The following is a 19,028-nucleotide window of genomic DNA, read 5'->3' on the forward strand; positions in this document are numbered from 1 at the left end:
ACATGTAAATATTGATTCATATGCTGTTTTATTCAGACCTCATGTAAATGAAAATGTGCAAATTTGTCCTTTTTTACAGAGAAAATAGGTTACTTTCTAAATTTCATTATCCAGGTCACAAAAGCAAAGTTTGAAGGGAATAATGGCCATTTTCTGTACTTCTACAACATAAGCAATTAATAAATAACATATACTATCCAGAAACAAAATTTGTGTTACATAGTGAATTACGACCTCATTAACAGCTGAAATCTTAATCTCTTTGTAAAGCTTGTCACTAATTTCACCAGTGTCGTCTAATGGTGTGTAACAAATTCCCACTAAAAACTTATTTTCCTTTATTTCCAGTAATAAAAATCCAAGTATATTAGACTCCTTGTTCATATCTTTAATATTCTCAATTCCAACAGGATATAATCACATTTTATAATTTATTCTTTCCACCTTATTAATACCTTGTCCCCACTAAACAGCTTGTAGCCCTGTATTTTAAAGAAATTTCTGTTATCAAAATGAGCCGCGTTCAACCGTGTTTCAGTTATTTTCATCACATCAAAACCCTCCATTCTTATCAATGCCCTAAAGCCATCTATTTTATTTCTTATACTTCTAGCATTACAATAGTAAAAATTAAACCTATTTTTAGAACTACTTCTATATGAGTTGTCTGATATGGTAAAAATATATTAGTAGCACTAACACATCTACTGATATCTTTATACTATTGTTTAATGCACCTTGTTTTGCAGTAAACACCACCTGATGAATGGCGATCATGCCAGCGTCCTCTTATATTGTTTTCAAGTGGCGTAAATGAACTAGTGGTTGTAGATGATTTTCACTGACACCGGATCAAATCCTGTTACGATTTGCACTTCCTCGCGACTTACTGTTACGTGAACCGATAGATTAACGCACGTGTCGTTCCAATATAATAGATAGACAGATTAAACGAATAAAAGAAACTCTATATGTCCTCTTCGCGTGATAAGCGCTGACAATGTTCAAGAGTACCAGATGGGCACTTCTTACTTTGTCTCCACAACCTAGGGATACCACAACAAGAAAATAAAATATACCTCAATCGTTAATTTCAAAATCCCAGTTTGCGGGCAGAAATCGTTAAGTTGCAATTTTTATTTACCTTTGTAATGTTTAAGCCATGCATGCCCTATATGCTAATACCCAATTTCACTGTAGTCACGTTCTCGTAACAGTAAAGATTTCATAAAAACTATATACGGAAATATTACTTTCTTCTTCTAAATTATTAACTACTTTACAATAAAACTAATTCATATGATGATCATTGTTTAAGTACGTGTATGTGTATTTTACGCATGTGCTTACAAACATGCGCATAAATATATAAAAATAAAAGCAAAAATCCATAGCTTTACTTCCAAAACGTTATAAGTTAACTTTTAGTATGATGATAATACTAATAGTAAATTACCGGTTAACTGCGGGCTCCAGTTTGTGTAATGAGATAAGCAGAAAATTTACGGTTTATTGCGTTTTAATCATTGTGATGACATTTTTGTGACCCTCTCTGTCTCTCTCTTTCAAATATTGCCCTTGAAAGGTTGGGGTTCCCCTGTTTCACATCTCTGGGTTTGAGAGCTGGTAACCTTGGTTCAAAACCGTTCGAAACCAGAAAATACTCTCGTCTGTGGATATTATTATAACAGAAACAGTCAATCCTTATCGTGAGTGGTGGGTTGTATAATAATATTAACTGATAGTTTTCCCTCTTACTCAAAATTAAGCAACCCTTACGGTGGCATAATAGAAAATTACAATGATAAAAATCTAGTTTTGATGTCCACGCTGGGCTGCTCGTACATGTCCCATTGTGTAGTTTCGTGTTTAACAATAAACAGAACAAAATTAAAAGACAGCGGCAGACGACTTTAGTAGCTTTGTTATGAACACAAAATACAATAAATAAGACTCTTCAACAACAATCTATATAAATAATGCTCTTGTGTTTTTCAGACCGAAACGTATCTCGCAAATTTCTCAATCAAAAGCTACAAATTTCATATTGTTATAATGGCCTTTCTACGAGAACTTCGAATTGCATATTGTCATTTCAATTCCGGATTACCTTACCAGTATATTGCTTAATCAAAACTTTTAAAGAATTATGTTTGCTAAACGATGGCACAATGTCGTTAAATCACGTGACGACTGTCTTCGATTTCAAAGTATTTAACACAAACAACACTTAACCAGCGTGTAATTTTCCAAACAAAAATGAACGTTACGCTAAATACAATGTTTATAGACTTTTTCAGCTTAATTCGGTCTGAAATAGGTATGCACATTTAATACAGAATTGTAAGCTTATCACTTTGTAAACACGCATGGAGACATTTCTTTATAGCCCAGCATGTCTTGTTAAGGCAACAACAATGTTCGCTCTTCTATGTGAAATATTTTCTCAACCCAAACGAGCCGTTTTTGCATATAACATTCATAATCTATGTTATTATGGACTTTTCTTCTAATTTTATTAAAAGAAAATCATTACGTTCACTCTTTCTCAAACAAAGAAAATTTGAAAGTACTATAAATCTACAAATGGGTATAAAATTTTAATCTTTAAACTATATAACACAGATGGCAGCACATAATAAGTTCTTTTCACCTTGTTTTGGTGTAATATCAACAGGTGTTTTCAAAATTGCATTTATTTTTCGTGTCTAGTTCCCATTTGAAAATAACCTACATAGAGAGCAGAATAAATAAAAATCTTTAAAGTAATACCAGCAATACATTTATTACGAGTGTTTTGATATTTGGTTTATTTATATATATAATGAGTAGAGAAGTTTGCAATGACGCAATGTTAGGCTGTAATATTATTTTTAATAGCGGTTACCTAGCAACCAGGAAATCTTGTTAAGGTCATACAGAAGTCGCAAAACAAACGCATGCGCATTTGTTACATAACTCAGGAGAAGGTAAAATGGCGATAAAAGAAGTTAGTGTTGGATAAGTGTCTCAACGTATATTCTCTAAGAATTAAATCAACTGTTTTATCCTTCTTATCAATATCTTTTTTCAATTTTATAAGAACATAACTGTGTTTTTAAAGGTAGTTACTATTTTAAAATGGCATTGGTAACCGTTCAGAGGTCCCCAAGTTCTCAGGCTCAATCTCGATGTGGTGAAACAAGCGAAAGCGAGAAAGGAGATGAAACGGTATGTTGTCAGTCTTGGATCCTTTTAAATTAGATTACATTAAGCTTTTACGTAAGATGGTATTTTTCTTTTACATTATAGACTGCGTTCTTATTTATATAAAAAAAATAGGTGCCAAAAGTTTTATTACAAAGTTTATATCGGCTTGAAGTGTTGTTTTTTTATTAATAGACAAGATAAATTAGCTAGAAGTAGTATTACAGAGTCGTATCTTGTAGTTACACTAATCTGTGTTAAATGCTGTATAATCAGTTACTCTAAATATTTAAAGTTCTTTGTAGTATTCCACTTATACAGTCTCGTTATTTCATTAGGTAATGTAGTAGTGGTGTATTAACTGTAGCAATACACGATACAGAATTTTTATAATCACTTAAAACCAGAAGAGGGTGTCTAACAAGGTTTTGTTTTTGTTTTTTAATGGTAGAAACTCTTGGGAAAATAATAATTTTAGAAAGTGCAACAGTTTCAGAAATGTTTGCAGTTTTAATCATTTATATACTGACCCAAGTATTTAAATTTTGTATGGAGAATAAAAATTTGTAGTAATGTGAAATAAGGATTTCATTAAACACAATTTTAAAAAAATATCAAAATCTTTTCATCATTAAATTTACATCATAGTATTAATTAATGTAGTAATTTTTATATTTCAAATACTAAAAATAGTGTTTTTACCAAAATTCAGTTCTCTATTAAATAATAAATTGATCCATGTTAAAACTATGATTGGCTTTTACATGGAAATTATTGATGAACCACATAATAGTATAATGCAGCTTCATGTATAACAAGTTGAATTAATTTTTTTAATAACAAAATATACATTTAAGGAATGTTAGCATTTCAAGAGTAAGCTAATATATTGCAGGCTGAACAATGATTGATTAAAATATTTATATTTACTGTTGCATATTCAGTTTTAATTTGTTTGGCATATGAAAGATATTACCATATTGGAAAAGTTTTTTGTTTTTTTTAAATTAAGAAACTGAAACAGAACAATGCTATTTCATATGTGGTGTAACAAGTATGTTACACGAGCTTTTAGGAATGTGTTTTTTAACCTTAAAATATAATTTCTGTTTACCAGTATGGTAGTAATTATTTTCATTACTGCTAAATGCTCAGATGATGACCTCAAGTTTTTGTCGTTATTCGTGCTTAATTACTTGGATTATCATAATTTGGTTAATATATTTAATATAAATGAGAATCCACTTATTAGTGTCACTGAAGAAAATGAATGTGGTATAATGATAGATAAGTCAGCCAAGCTATCAAAACTGTTGCTAATAGCAAAGCTAATAGAGTTTTAGTGTGTATTTTATAGACATGTTTGATTGCAAGTCAAATAAGGTAGTTATATCTGCACACAGATCACTAGTTAGGCCTCACATGGAATAATAGGTATAGTTTTGGTTTCCTTATTTAAGAAATGATATTGACATAACTGGAAGGTTCAGAGAGAACTACTAGAATGATTTTATGGATGGAAAGGATTAGATTAAGATCTGAACTTATTTACTTCTTAAGAAAAGGAAGGTAAAATGTACTCTTAAGATTATCTGGTAAAATAATAAGAGAAAAAGCTCTGATTGAATTTGTTAATTACATTCTGAAGAAAATAAATCAAGATAACACAAGTTTAAGATTTGGAAAAGTTCAATTATTCTAATAGGATGATTAGTTTATGCACAAGTGGAAGTTATTATTTTATGTTGGGTTTTAGGTTTCTACATTTTCTTGTGGGAGGATAAGTTAAAATAGTCTTGAAGAGTAGAATGGTTCCCTTTTTGTCCACATGTCATGTTACTAGAGTTCTTTTGTTAATAATCATAAGTGGTACAACAGTTATCAGGGAGAACTCATTGTTGCAATTCCTAGTTGTGTTAAGTATTTTAATTGTGTCTCATAATGTTGTAATTTAGGTGATTCCTTTTTTTATGCAGAGAAATTGTGTTACATAGACATGTAATTTTTTATTAGAACCATCATTGACTGAAACACCTTGTTGCATTTTCTGTGGTTGTGTTCTTTGTTTTCTTCCTAAATAATTCAGTAAACATTAATAAATTGACTTTAAATCAGTCTGTGTGGCATAATGATCTTTTATATGTTTTGTATATGAAGAGTTGAAATTATAAACATTGATTTTGAACAAAGTAAGTCTTAAACCCATTAAATCTTAAATGATGCATTTGTGATAAGTTAACTGAAAAATAGCATACTTTATGTGTGAGAAGAATGGTCTTATTGTGGAGAGATAGAACAAGGTGTAATTGAGAATAGCCTTGAGGTGTGATTGTATATGATGATAAAAATACTCATTTTTATAACAGGATAAACCTTGCTGTTAGAATTTTATCATAAGAAGTTTTAAGAACCTTTGTTCATTGTTTTCCTTATTAATACTAATGCATGTACAGTTTGTTAGGTTTTTATATTTTCTGATGAATTAAATTACTGGTTAAAGCGGAGGAAACTATTAAAACATTATTTCTGATTTGGAAGAATCTAAGTAGTTTAAAGAATGATCAATAATATGGAAAATTCATTTAGTTCTGAACCATGCATCTGTGGTAAGTTAGAATACATATGATGAAAAAAAAGACAATGTGTGATTGTTAAGAGTATCCTGAAGTATTCGTCAGAAAGGCAGTGGTAACTAAGAAAGCTGTAGGGTTATTAAAAAGCTAATTGATAATTTATGTGGGCAGAATGCTGTGTTTTATGTTGTTGTTTTTTTTGTAACCTTCTGATTCATATATATACATGTACTCATATGTTTTATATCATGTATGTAACTAAGTCATGGCCAAATCTAACTTTTAGGTTAGAAGTAAATGTACTTTAGGAAGTTTTAAGTAAAAAAAAAAAAATTGTGAGAAATTTTACTGAAATATGTGCCAAAATTTAGACACATTTGAGAAAAAGGTTTTGAGATAAAAGTAAAATTTACTGCTTGTTCCAAAACCAAATTAATGTTTTTGTGGCATAAAATTGTAATACAGAAAAAAAATTGTTTCAAAAGGGTATCTAATAGTTTGAAAATTAGAATTGGTCTGGCCCAAAAACTTGTATTATTAATTTGTTTACGAGATAAATCTATTTGCATTGTTCACTGAATATTCTAAAATATAGCCCAAAAAATTTAGTATATTAAAATGTTTCCTTCATAACCAGATTAATGCTTCTTTTTCACACATGTGCGCACACACACACACACACACACACACACACACACACTCTCTCTCTCTTTCTCTCATTGAATACAGTTCAGTAACTATAAATGAAATAAAATTTAGTAGGTTAAAAAAGTTAAATCTAATAGGTAAACTAAACTGTGTTAGGTTTTTTAGCTGTTAACTATTCTGAAGTAGAATTACATAAGAAGATCATTAAAAAGCAGTACATACCTCTATGAAGAGCCAATGTCCTATATTATTATAATTATTTGTAACATAATTAAAATTAAGAAGTAATTTACAAAACTATAATTTCAAAATAAGAATTCAGAATTGAAGGACTAACATTTACTTCTCAGAAAATACATTTTGCTGTAATCTAGTCTTGTTCAAAGCAAAAGGCAAACATATTAGATGTGCCAGCCAAAGATACAAGTTAGAAGTTATATTTTTTTCCATTTTTAAGAAATTGTATGCTTCCAGAACAAGTATACTGAGGTGTTTCTAATAACATAAATACTCCTGTGGACCCCTGGTATAGATTTCTTTTTAAATTTTGACATAATTCCTGAAAAAAATAAGATTTCTTGTTTCAAAACAAAGTTGTTAATGGTGTCCCAAGATAAATGTACCTTCATACAGAACTACTGTATATGTACATTATGTCTACTTAAAGTGGGGATAGTAATATCATTGAATAATCACCTTCAAATACAAGTTTCAACTGGGAAGTAATAAAAATTGTCCCAGTAATTATAGATGTATTAGTCTTGTATGATTTGTGGGAAAAGTTTTGGAAAGTCTGATAAAAGGTGGTTTGCAAAGCTATTTAACAAAGTTTAGAATTCTACTGGATAATCAACATGGTTTCATTGAGAGAAAATCATGCCTTACAAATCTTTTAACATTCTTTGAAAAGGTTACTGCTTACGTAGGTGAGGGTAAAGGTGTAGATTTGGTGTATCTGGATATTCAGAAAGCATTTGACAAAGTGCCACATAAAAGGCTTGTAAAAAAATTATCTCTATAGGTGTGGGAGATAAGTTATCAAATTGGGTAGAAAAGTAGCTGGATGAAAGAAAGCAGATGGTTGCTACAAATGAAGCTCACTCAAACTGGAGTAATGTTTTAAATGGGGCACTTTATGGCTCAGTCTTAGAATTTTTTCTCTTTATGATTGCTATCAGTGACACAGATGAAGGAATTGTCAATAAATTTCTTAAATTTGCAGATGATGTTAAGGTCTTGTGCATTATTAGCTGTGAAGAGGATGTTGCTGATTTACAAAAGGGTTTAAATCATTTAGTAGGTTAAATGGGTTTTAAGTATTATAAATGCAAAATAATGTGTGTGAGTTATCATAATATGAATGGCAATAACCTTAACAGGGTTAGAAAATAAAGTGATTTTGGTGTAATAGTTGCATACTTTCTTAAGCTATCTAAGCAATGTGTTGTTATTAGTGGTCAGGCAAGTATGATATTTAGTTGTATTTACAGAAATATTGAATAGTAGTCTAAAGAGGTTATAATTTCATTGTATAGATCACTGGTTAGGCTGCATTTAGAGTAATGGGTCCCTTACATTAGGAAGGGCATTAAACTGTTGGAAAGGATTCAAAGGGGGTTACTAGAATGGTGTTTAAGATGGAGGAGTTTTGATATAAGGAAAAACTGGAATCTCTCAAAATGTTTCTCTTAGAAAAGGAAAAGTTAGAAGGTATCTGATTGAGGTGTTTAAGATTGTAAAGGGATTTGATAGTACTAATACATAATCAGTTCTCACACTTAACAGTAAGAATATTAGGATTAGGGGGCATAATTATAAATTTTTGCAGGGTTGGAGTGATCTTCAGCTAAGATAGTTTTACTTTCCTAGCAGGGTCAATGGCCTCTAAAATGGGATGCCTTCAGTTGTTAAGGAGGCAGTAAACTTAAGTGATGTTAAGAAAACTTATATGAATGATAAGGGCTGGCTTTAAGGTGTTTTTTTTTTAACTTATTTATTAATAGTTTGAGTTTAGCTAAGAGCACATCCAAGATGGACCAGTAGATACCATGTTGTCTCAAGACATTATGTTCTTATTATGTTCAACTCATATTCTAAGTGGATATATTTAGTTCATAAATTGTTTTGGAAACTGTTACTTTTAAAAAATGTAACTGTGTTGTTAACTTTCACTTACAGTTAGCATTCAAAATGAAGTTTATCTTTGTCTTCAAAAGCACAGACTTTATTATAAATCTTAGATTGTTTAGACAAATATCAAATGTATAATAAAAGCAAAAGTAATCTCTGTTAAATTAGATGACGATTAATCCTTTCACAACAGGCTCAGTGTAATATACATGAGTTCCTCTACACATTTGCCAATGTTAAGTATTTGCACTATAGCTTTTGATACAGCATGTGTATCTTTACAAAATTTAGTAGACTTTTAGTAAAGATTACTAGTATCTTGCACACACAAAATTATTTTTAATAACAAATTTTTCTAAAGATTTGTTTATGAAAATATTGAATCTGTTTTGTTACTTGTCAGGGTGTGAAGTGTTTTCATGTTATGATTAAAAAAATTATTTGTTATCTCAAAAATCTCAGATATTATTTATGTAGTTTCTAAAACCTCCTAAATACATTTAAAATGTTTCTTTGTAGTAAGACCTTACATTTTATGTTATTTTCTATGCTTTGACTATGTGGAATGGGTCTGTCACTTGACCAACTTTGTAACTATTATAAAAAAAATAAAGAAATAAATATAAATTATGCTTTTTTCATGCTAGAATGACTGCATATTATAGCACAAAAATACAAATGTTTAATCTAAGTAGCTTAGGTCTTATAACAATATGAATTTATTATTTTTTCTTATACTGAACTTCTAGTCATGCATAGTTAACACTACATAGCTTGCATTGATGTGGTGCAGGTGCATTCATGTTATGTATCCTGCAATTTAAACTGACCTTTAACCTTCCCTGTCTTGGCTGGGTTTTAGTGAAATAGTTTTTTGTAATATACAGTTACATGCTATCTATATACTTAGATTATTACTAATTAAAAATAAGTTATTAAACTTGTTTTTTCTTAGAATGTAGAACAGTAAATCGAAATAAAGCAGTCAATTATCTCTTCTCACTATGACCTTTGAACTCAGTTGTTGCTGGACATAGGTTGTTAAACCTTTTAAACTTTTGCATATGGAGAATATTATGTGAAATTTTTTTTAGATTTTATATATACACTTGGATAACCAAAAAACCATGAATAACTTGACTGATATTCTAGAATTCCACTATAATTTAGTAAGCTTAGTAACTAAGATCTATTTAGGTTAAAAAAAATATGAAACTTCAAGCAGACTAAAGACACAAGTTACTGTCTTGAAATCTTGGTTTGAAAGAATATGGCAGTCTTTTTCACAGATTAGATTGACTGAGAAAACCACTAGGGTAGATTTTAAGCTGTTGATTGGTTATTCACATATCATAAAGGAACCATTTCCAAAGTGGAAAGAGGTGAATGGGGCTACTGTGTTTGATTCAGCACATAAGCCATATCTCAGCAAAATAAAAAGATAGGAGGTTCTTATCTTATATTGTAGTTTGTTAATGTTGGTAATTTGAGTTCCTAATTTGTACAAAACTATAGACTTACTATTTTGACATAATAAACATCTGATTTTAACCAGTGCAGCATTCAACATACCATGTGACTTACTAAAATCTATATTAAGGTGTGTTGTTTTAATATTTACTTAAGTTAAGAAATTAACTTGTATGTAATATGAAAATTTGAATTATAATCTACAATTTAATTCCATACTTATTGACATAAATTCATAAAATAATAGTTCAATAAAATTTTGAATTCAAGTAAACAAATGCAGTAACATGTCCTTTCACCCATGACCCATTGTGAAAGGGTGAAGTAAACATAAATATTTTTTGTTAGAATTTTGAAAATGTTAGTTTGTAACCATAATTTAAATAACATGCCCAATCAAAGCATCTAGAAGCAAGGTGTGTTTATGAATTTTGGCAAAAATTTGTTTTTCAAGCTTTACAATATATTGGAAAAACTTTTTGATTAAAAAACAACATTGGGCAGTAAGAATATACTGAATGGCACTTGTGCTTCAGTTGTATAAAGTGCTCTTTTTTTATTACAAACTTATACTCATGGATGTTGGTGGTCATCTCACTGAATAACATATAATCACTTAGGTCAGTAAGCTCTGTATCCAGATGTTTTCTGTTGATTGACCCACCTTGTATGAAAAACATATATATTCATTCAGTTTCACTGATTTTATGACATATTTGTACAGGTTTAAGTAGTGGTGAATTAGAATAATGTTAATTACAATGTATAAAACATCTGTGATGCTTAAGAATCAGTTTATATACTATAAGTAGATTTCAATGCTTGAAAGTTGAAACTAGTGTAAGCATAAATAATGACAATATAGAAGTATCAAAATTCAGATCTTTGCAATGATTTCTTTGTTTTCATATATTTAGACTAATAGCATTCTTGGAGTGCTTTGTGTCATTATAAAGTGATTAATGAGTTTTATTAATTAAAAGCTACTCATGTTTGGTTAATTCAGAAGTTAAGAAAATGAATTAGATTACACATTTGCATGTGGCACCTGTCTAGGCTAGCATATTAGATGTCTGTTGTAAGTGGATAGCTTGATATCTTATTACAGGCTAGTCTGTTTCTGGAGCTGTTAATTTTTTTTTAAATAAGAGTATTTCCTATATTTTCTGAAACTGTAATACCATTTTCATTTTTTTATGTGCAGTTGTAATGGTTTATGACTTTGTAAGGTAATGATGATTTAGTTAAAGTACTAACACTATGGTAGTTTACAAATTTGTACTTATTGCTTTAACACTCAAGAAATGCACATAAAAAAGCCCAAAAATAGTGATGGCAACTAAGTAGTAAAATTATTAATGATATGAAATACAGAAAATACAAAGTTGTCTGAACCTTTTGACCTCATCGGTTTGTACATAAGCCTGTACAGTTTCAAGAATGTTCTTACTGGGACTTTGTGAAGATCCAGCTGTGGTTGTGAGCATTCATTGGCCTCTTTATCGCTAAGATATTGCTTCATCATATTTGCTGTGGACTTGAACTTGAGATCATTGTCTTACTAAAAGATGAATTCCTACCATATAAGTTGTATTCCTGATGGAATGGTGTGGAGGATCAGAATCTTCCTGTACCTATCAGCAGTCAAAATGTTATCAATTTTGTGTTAATCACCAACACAACTGACTTGTATCAACTCCTAAACTTGTAGTGCTTTCCAAATACTTTCCTGTAGGTATTGTACATTGATTATGCTACTGTTTTTCTCTTTGAAACCAAACAAAACTTTCATTGGTTCTTGCCCAAGATTTTAACTTGATATCGTTCATAAAGAGCAAATTTCTACAACTTTGCTCAGTTACTGTTTGTGGTCTGATGCTCATTTTAGCTTTTTTAGTTTTGTTGTCTCTTCTCATCAATTTTCATGAAACTTCATACAATGTTTATCTAACTGTTATTCAAGGTTAATATTTACATCAGCATTTAATGCCAATTCTTTAGTAAGTTCTGTAATTGACTGCCACCTGTATCATGAAAAAACATGTTGATTAAAAACCTAAGTGTAAATGATCAATCATAGCAAGTTATCCTACAAGCTGTAGTACTGTATATCACTACTAATATATACACACACATATTTTTTTTTTTTTTTTGTAACTGAGCCTGAGTGATTAACTTTGGAGGAATACAATAGTTAGAATAAAATTATAAATCTCCTTAAGGAATTATTTTGGGAGTATTTTCAAATGTAGCATTTGTTTTCTTAAAATTTGATAAGAAAGTTAACAGAAGAACTTATGCAGCAATATAAAATCTGATATAATACAGAGGAAGATCAAATGTGAATTGAAAAATACCGGTTGGATATGTATGCAGTGCATTTACTTATTACTTACTGGGAGTAATTTTATTGGAAACCTGAGTTGGCCAAGACAAAAGTTGATCCAAGAAATAACACTGTATAAAGCAGGGGTTCCCAACATTTTTGCACTTGCGACATGAAAATGTAATTGATGAAATAAAATTAATGTTATTCCAAGCTACTTCTAACAAGGCTATGTGACTCCCCTGCCAAGGCTTTGCGACCCACAGGTTGGGAACCCCTGGTATAAAGTAACTAATATAAGGTATTTTTGAGAAATTATTATTAAGCATTGTTAACAGTAATTAGCAGCCTACAATCATCTTGTCTTGTTAGTTAACTCTCTTATTCTTTGGATAATGTTTATAGTAATTTTTCCACTAACCATAACACTGCATTTTGGTTACTTACTTCTTAAGCTGTGTGTCTAAAGCAGGAGCTGTTTGGGATATGGACTTAAGACCTTAGAATTGGAGTTGGGAATGCTATTCAGTTGACTGGACAATGTTAAGAGTTATACAAATTCATTGTTAAGTAATACATGAAAGCAATTGACATTAACTAAACATTATGTAACATCAACTAAAAATGTAATATCACACTTTTGTATTTTACAAGTGTTCTTATCTCTTCCTATATTGTGGCTAGAATATGTTTGTTATTATTTTTAAATGTTGTTGCAGCTGTGTATGTATATGTGTGTGTACATATATATCATCTATTAATAAATTTGTTGTAAAAATGCACATTTCATAACATTTGATGGGGAGAGACAAAACCATAACTGCATTTTTTTAGTGTTGTTTACTAATTTGTATTATTTATCTGCATAAATGTGATTTTAATGTTTTTATATATAGTAATTCATTGAGTGGATAATATATATCATAGTAACTGATAGTTAATCACTGTAGTAGATACACAAAATGTACTTCTTAAATCACAATTAGTATAGTGTGTTACTGAAATAACTTCATAATAGTTACAGGGTCAAAATTGGTTTGATTCTACAAAGAATAATGGCTTTATTGCTACAAATGAATTGAAGGATGCTTTTCTTAGATATGCCTTAAGGACCTTAAAATAAACACAAAAAATACTTTAAAGCTATGGATCTTTAACATGTAGTTTATATCAAGAAATTGGACATTTTGAATTGCTTTTGTGTCTCATATAAACTTTATTTACGTTTAGGTCTTTGTTTTAAAACTGTTGTAAGGCCTTCCAACATGTACTAAATACGAAGACAATGAAAAGAAATAATTAAACTGGACAAAATATGCATGTTACATGATCAAATAAGGTTGTACAGGGGGTTGAGTACATTATATTAAGTTGATTTTGGAGTCTAACTACATTTGTACAATCCATATTGCCATGTTTTATCTGAAAACTCTATCTTGAAAAGTAGTTCTTCAGTTTATTTGCTATTGCTAAAGTTTGTTTTTTTTAAACCTATCATTTCTGTAGTAAACCACTTCTTATTGCACACTTCCCATAATCCATCTCGTGAGAGGATGAAGGTTTGTTAGATCTAGCTTAAACAGTTCTGTCAAACAGAAATTCATAGGAACTGTCTGGCAACTTGATTAGCATGAAATATCGTGGATATCTGTTTCATTCTCCAGCTGCTTGAAATGTGCAAGTGTCCTTGTTTCCAAATATACATAATTATGTTATTTACTGCTGCTTAGAGCATATGGATGACTTTTCATCTGACCTTTATGTAGGTAGATTCTTACCTGTTACTAGATGCCACACTTTGCTTACCCTGTACTTATTGCAAATCTCATTCTAGATGAAGCTTGTGCTCCATGTTTCTCCATACGCCATTGCTTTTTATTACCATTAAGCACAAGGTATATCCTTGTCTCGGAAATTCAAAATCCCTGAGATGAACAGGTATTTATGATATGGGTACATGGGTATTTTATATTGGAAAGAGCTGTTATATACACTTCCCAAACAGCCAAACAATGTTAAATTGCTATTCTGATAAATAGTTGTCACATGGTGTACTTGTTTGCACATTCAAAATCATGTTGATATATTGTATTCAACCCTGTCTATACATACAGTAAGCTTATACCAGAACATTGTTTAAAAAAAAAAATCATACTAAGGAATGTTTGTAGGAACTGTCATTAACTTTTATTTACACTAACATATTTTCTTTAACTTTTAACAGTTGGATCTAACTACTTAGTGTGTACATGTAGTTTGTTAATAAGCTTATCATAAGGACATGATCATAAAAAATGGAATAATTTAGTATGCTTTTAAAGTTTTCTCAAGAAAGGTTTCTATGTATTTTAATTTTTATAGCAAGGGTAAAGTATCAAGTCGTCATTGGTGTAAAAACATACATATATAGTGAGCCTGAGCAAAATATTACCACAGATATTCAAAACTGACAATATACATAATAGAAATAAGTTTCAGAGCTCATTTGAGACAACTGTATTAATGGCTCTTATTAAGAAATTTAGTTTTTTTCATTTTGCAAAAAATAACTTAATATGATTTGATTTTTCCTTTCATTTTTATGTATTAGTACTTTACACTGAATCTGATGAATCATAATTCTCCAGTTCGTACATCATATGATACTTATATAGGAATTAAATTCATAAAATGCTTTAACTCTTTGCTGTACATTTCTTGACTTGATAACTAGAAGCTAGCTATCATTTCATATTAAAACTGTACCAAGTATACCATTCCAACAGTATTTTTTGTATAATTATATCAAAAGTGACATACAACTGTCTTGCTTTTTTTTTGTTGTTGTCCTTATGCTGACATGTGACATACAACAGTCTTGTGGTTGTGAGATAGGTTCCTAATGTTTAAGTGTATTTCAAGAGTGCTTGCAAGAGTACCCTGGTGGATTTCATTCTGTGGAGTGGTTGTTAGTTTATTTTGAAGCTGCATCCACTTGTACAAAAAAAATAACAAAAAAACAAATATGGTGTATGTTTAGAAATTCTAGATAGATTTCACCATATTTTAGAATTTGTACTGCACCTACTTTAGTCCAAGAGATCAGTAATAAACTTGGTTTAGTTTTAAAGATCAAAGGTCAAGTTAAAAGGAGGAGCAACATTATTGGGCCTTATGGTATAAATGAATCCAAAGTCTCTTCCCAATTTAATACTCCTTTCATAGTACAAGATTAATCAGTTTCATTTTACAGCAACAAAAACTGAAGTTTTTGTTTGTTTACATAATTGTAGCTAACTTCAACTAAGACTTGTATGAAAAAAGTGAAATAGTTGAACAGTGTTAATGCCCTAATATACTGATATCATGATGAAGATAAAATTATTGACAAGTTAAGGCTGGAGACTGACTAGATTGACAGATAAATAGAGAGATGTCAGTTGTTAATCTGAAAAAGAACAGACAAGTCAAACTTCAGCAAATAATCAGTTTCGATGTATATTCCTAACAAAAGGCTAAATTTGATGGCTTTAGAACAGTATTTTGTCTTATATTGTTTCAGGGCTTCAGGAAGTTTCTGAACTTGCATTTACAAAAGTTTCAATGAACTGAAACTAGTAATGCATGATACAGAAGTTTTTGAAGTTCTATTATTTCTAGCTCTTGTTTTCAAATTATTGCTCAAACATGAACACATTCAGGTACTATAAATGTTAGATTATTAGTTGTTTTTTGATAATAGAATTTCAAAAAACTGTAAACTTCGGTTGGACAATAGTTTTACCAGTCACTGAAAATATGGTGGACCACATAATAAAATTGATATAGAATACATTTTGTTGTAATGAATAATGAAGTTATTAGATTGCAGCCTGAGTATAATAATAACATGGAATACTTAGTCTAAACAGTTTAATTTGAATGTTCATATTCTAATTAAATTTTCCTCTGAATTTGAATCAACGCATCCTCTTAACTATTGTCTACTTCAGTTTCAGAATTGATATCTCTCTTATTGTCTGACTATATATATATCTAATAATCACTGTTCAAGTTGACAGATATAGACACCAAAATATCTGTCTCTTGCTCAGAAATAGACACTTCTTGTGTGTGTTAAAATTCTTTGTTCCTTCACTAATGAAGATGTGTCCAAGGTATTTGCTTCAATTTCCCACTGAAGGATTAATGCTACCACCAAAAATCTCAATATGGGCAGTACACTTCATAATACCTCACTCTTCATCATAAGTGTGCCATATTTTCCTATCCTTTTTCCAGTTATCCTGGAATGATCAGGCTTTACCATAGTTTTATATATTTTCTGTTTATTGCCATTAGTGTCCTCTGCTGATGGAGATTTTCTTTATATCCTCAGCTTTGCCTCAGCAGTGTACTTAATTGGTTATGCCCCTATTTGCAATCAGTAGAATACTTTGTGAATTTTCTTCTTGTGAATGTCATTGGTTGCATTAAAAATAATCAGCAACTCATGTGAAACATAACATTTATTTCTATAGAGAGAGAAGAGGCATGTACCGCAGTCTTAAGGAAAAGAAGTTATGTGATCATTAAGAGTCATGTGCAAATCACAAAAACTCAATGTATTCTAGTATAAATTATAGTAGGTCAGTCTACTTTAAAGTATACTGGATCTAAGGTCAGACATTATGAAGAGACATGTTGGACCATAACAATTTCTAACTTGATGTCTGAGAGGACAGAGGGTCTCGTGAAAAGAACTCTGTGGTAACTGAAACATCAACTGCAAAGTTTTCAAAGCATACAATTGGAAATATTGGAGTTCAACAAATTACTTTCAAGAATAAAAGTTATTAACCAGTTGTTTATGTTTACTAAAATGTGTATTTAATTTTCAGTGATTATTAAATAGAATAAATGTATTCATGACATATTTTATTTACCTATTTTGAACACATGTATAGAAATATTTAGCCTCAACATATAAATAATATTTACCTGTAACTTGTTAACTGTAGTAGTAAGCTTAAGTGGTTCTTGAATAGAATAAGTATATTGAAGACAAGGTCTTGATAAACATTTTAGAACACCTAGGTACAAATATTCAACCCTAGGTTGTAAAGAAAACATTTTTCCTTGTTAACTACGGCTTACATCAAAGGCTGTCTTTACTTGTATAACTGGTCTTGTGCTTCTAAAATTCCTAAAGAGATAGCTGGTTTTAATAAATTACTTCCAATGGGTTTGTGGGGTGGAGGTGAAAGGGGGATATATCCACATTCCTGTAGGTTTTTTTGTAAACTTGTAAAATAGAAGGTGAAGTGAAGACCTTGATGAAGTAGACAGAGGTAAAAGAGCACATGCAACTGCACAAACACATCTGTGGTATTCCAAAACACATTTCTTGTAACTGGATAGTAAAGGGGTGGGGGTTAAATGTGCTCTAGGTAAATTCACAAATAGTATACAGTCAAGCTTATGTGGATCAGCTGATTTAATCTCTAATGTGCAAAAAAAAATGTCTTCTCATCCAGATGATTTTTTTATTGATGGATTCCCTTATTTTATTAGAGTGTAACCTTAACATTTAATTGATTGCATAGTTTGGGCATATGTAGAGCAGGTTCTGTAACAAGTCTTCATGGATAATAATTAGATTAGTGCACTTTATAGGGTGCTCAGTGGAATATCTTCAGTTGAGGTTTCAGTGTTATATAATAGCAGCTATTTGTGTGCTTTTCTTGATGTATGACAATGGTGTTTATCTTACAGTCTATACAGTCATCATTTTATACTTTTACATCACAAAACCATTGCAAACTTAGTTTTATCCCACTCTGTGGACTGTGTAGAAGACCAAAAGTTCTTCTGATTGTAAGTTTAATTCTCTGTACTTGGTACATTATTTCAAAATACACATATTCAAAATAATTATGAACTGGAATAATGTATCAGTAAAGCTATATGAATATGTGCTGGTATAGAAGGTCATGGGTGCAGTTCATACATATGAATCTGCTGGATTTGTTCACACCTAACTTAAGCACAAAAAATACATATGTATGTAATTGTATAAAAAGAGTGGTTTGTAAAATTATTGACTAAAAATATAAATACTGAATAAGTATATACTAGTGACTTTTGTTTCTTTGACTTCAAAAAAGAGTAAAAATGTATTACAAATTCTGTGCCTTTTTTTTGTCATGCTTCAAAAATCAGAATGAAACTGAACTACTTGGTTTCAAAATTTCTACAATAGGGTATTGTTACAGTTTCACAACTCAGAGACTAATATCTTACTTATAGATTACCATCCTCATAAAAGTCACATAAATATATTCTGTTTCTTTCTTTATACAAAAATATGTTGTTTGATTGTATTACTTCAACTTAAGTGATAAGAGTGAACAAGTATCAAACTGTCTGTAACTCTATAGGTCAATTAATGAAAAATAATTTTAGATTCTTATTTTGACCCCAGATTGCGAATAAAAATAAGACACCTTGTGTTAATTTGAATTGTTATCAGGTCATCCCATAAGTAATGTCTGAAAATGTAATGCAGAAAGTGCATCATCATTTCTATCTTTGTAGAAGGCTTTAATGACTAAAATATGTAGTAGGATGTTCATACAAATAAAAGAAACTAACCCAACTCTACTTTTTCAGATCATTAATCAAATAAACCCTTAAAAAGATGGATGTGTCTGAGGGGCACATTAGGCCTATAATGT

At 30.2% G+C, this 19,028-nt stretch overlaps 1 protein-coding gene across 2 annotated transcripts in view; it reads left to right on the top strand.

Moving 5' to 3' along the window:
* The first annotated feature begins 2,957 nt into the window (after window positions 1-2,957).
* LOC143239966 (uncharacterized) overlaps window positions 2,958-19,028 on the top strand; it is an 83,878-nt gene continuing 67,807 nt past the window's right edge. For both annotated transcript variants that reach the window (XM_076481662.1, XM_076481663.1), the window contains exon 1: window positions 2,958-3,210. In XM_076481662.1, the coding sequence (XP_076337777.1) occupies window positions 3,121-3,210 (90 nt within the window). In that variant the 5' untranslated portion in view covers window positions 2,958-3,120. The remainder of the gene's footprint in view (window positions 3,211-19,028) is intronic.

Source organism: Tachypleus tridentatus, chromosome 13 (genome assembly GCF_004210375.1).
Source record: "Tachypleus tridentatus isolate NWPU-2018 chromosome 13, ASM421037v1, whole genome shotgun sequence".
In the NCBI taxonomy this organism is placed as follows: domain Eukaryota; kingdom Metazoa; phylum Arthropoda; class Merostomata; order Xiphosura; family Limulidae; genus Tachypleus; species Tachypleus tridentatus.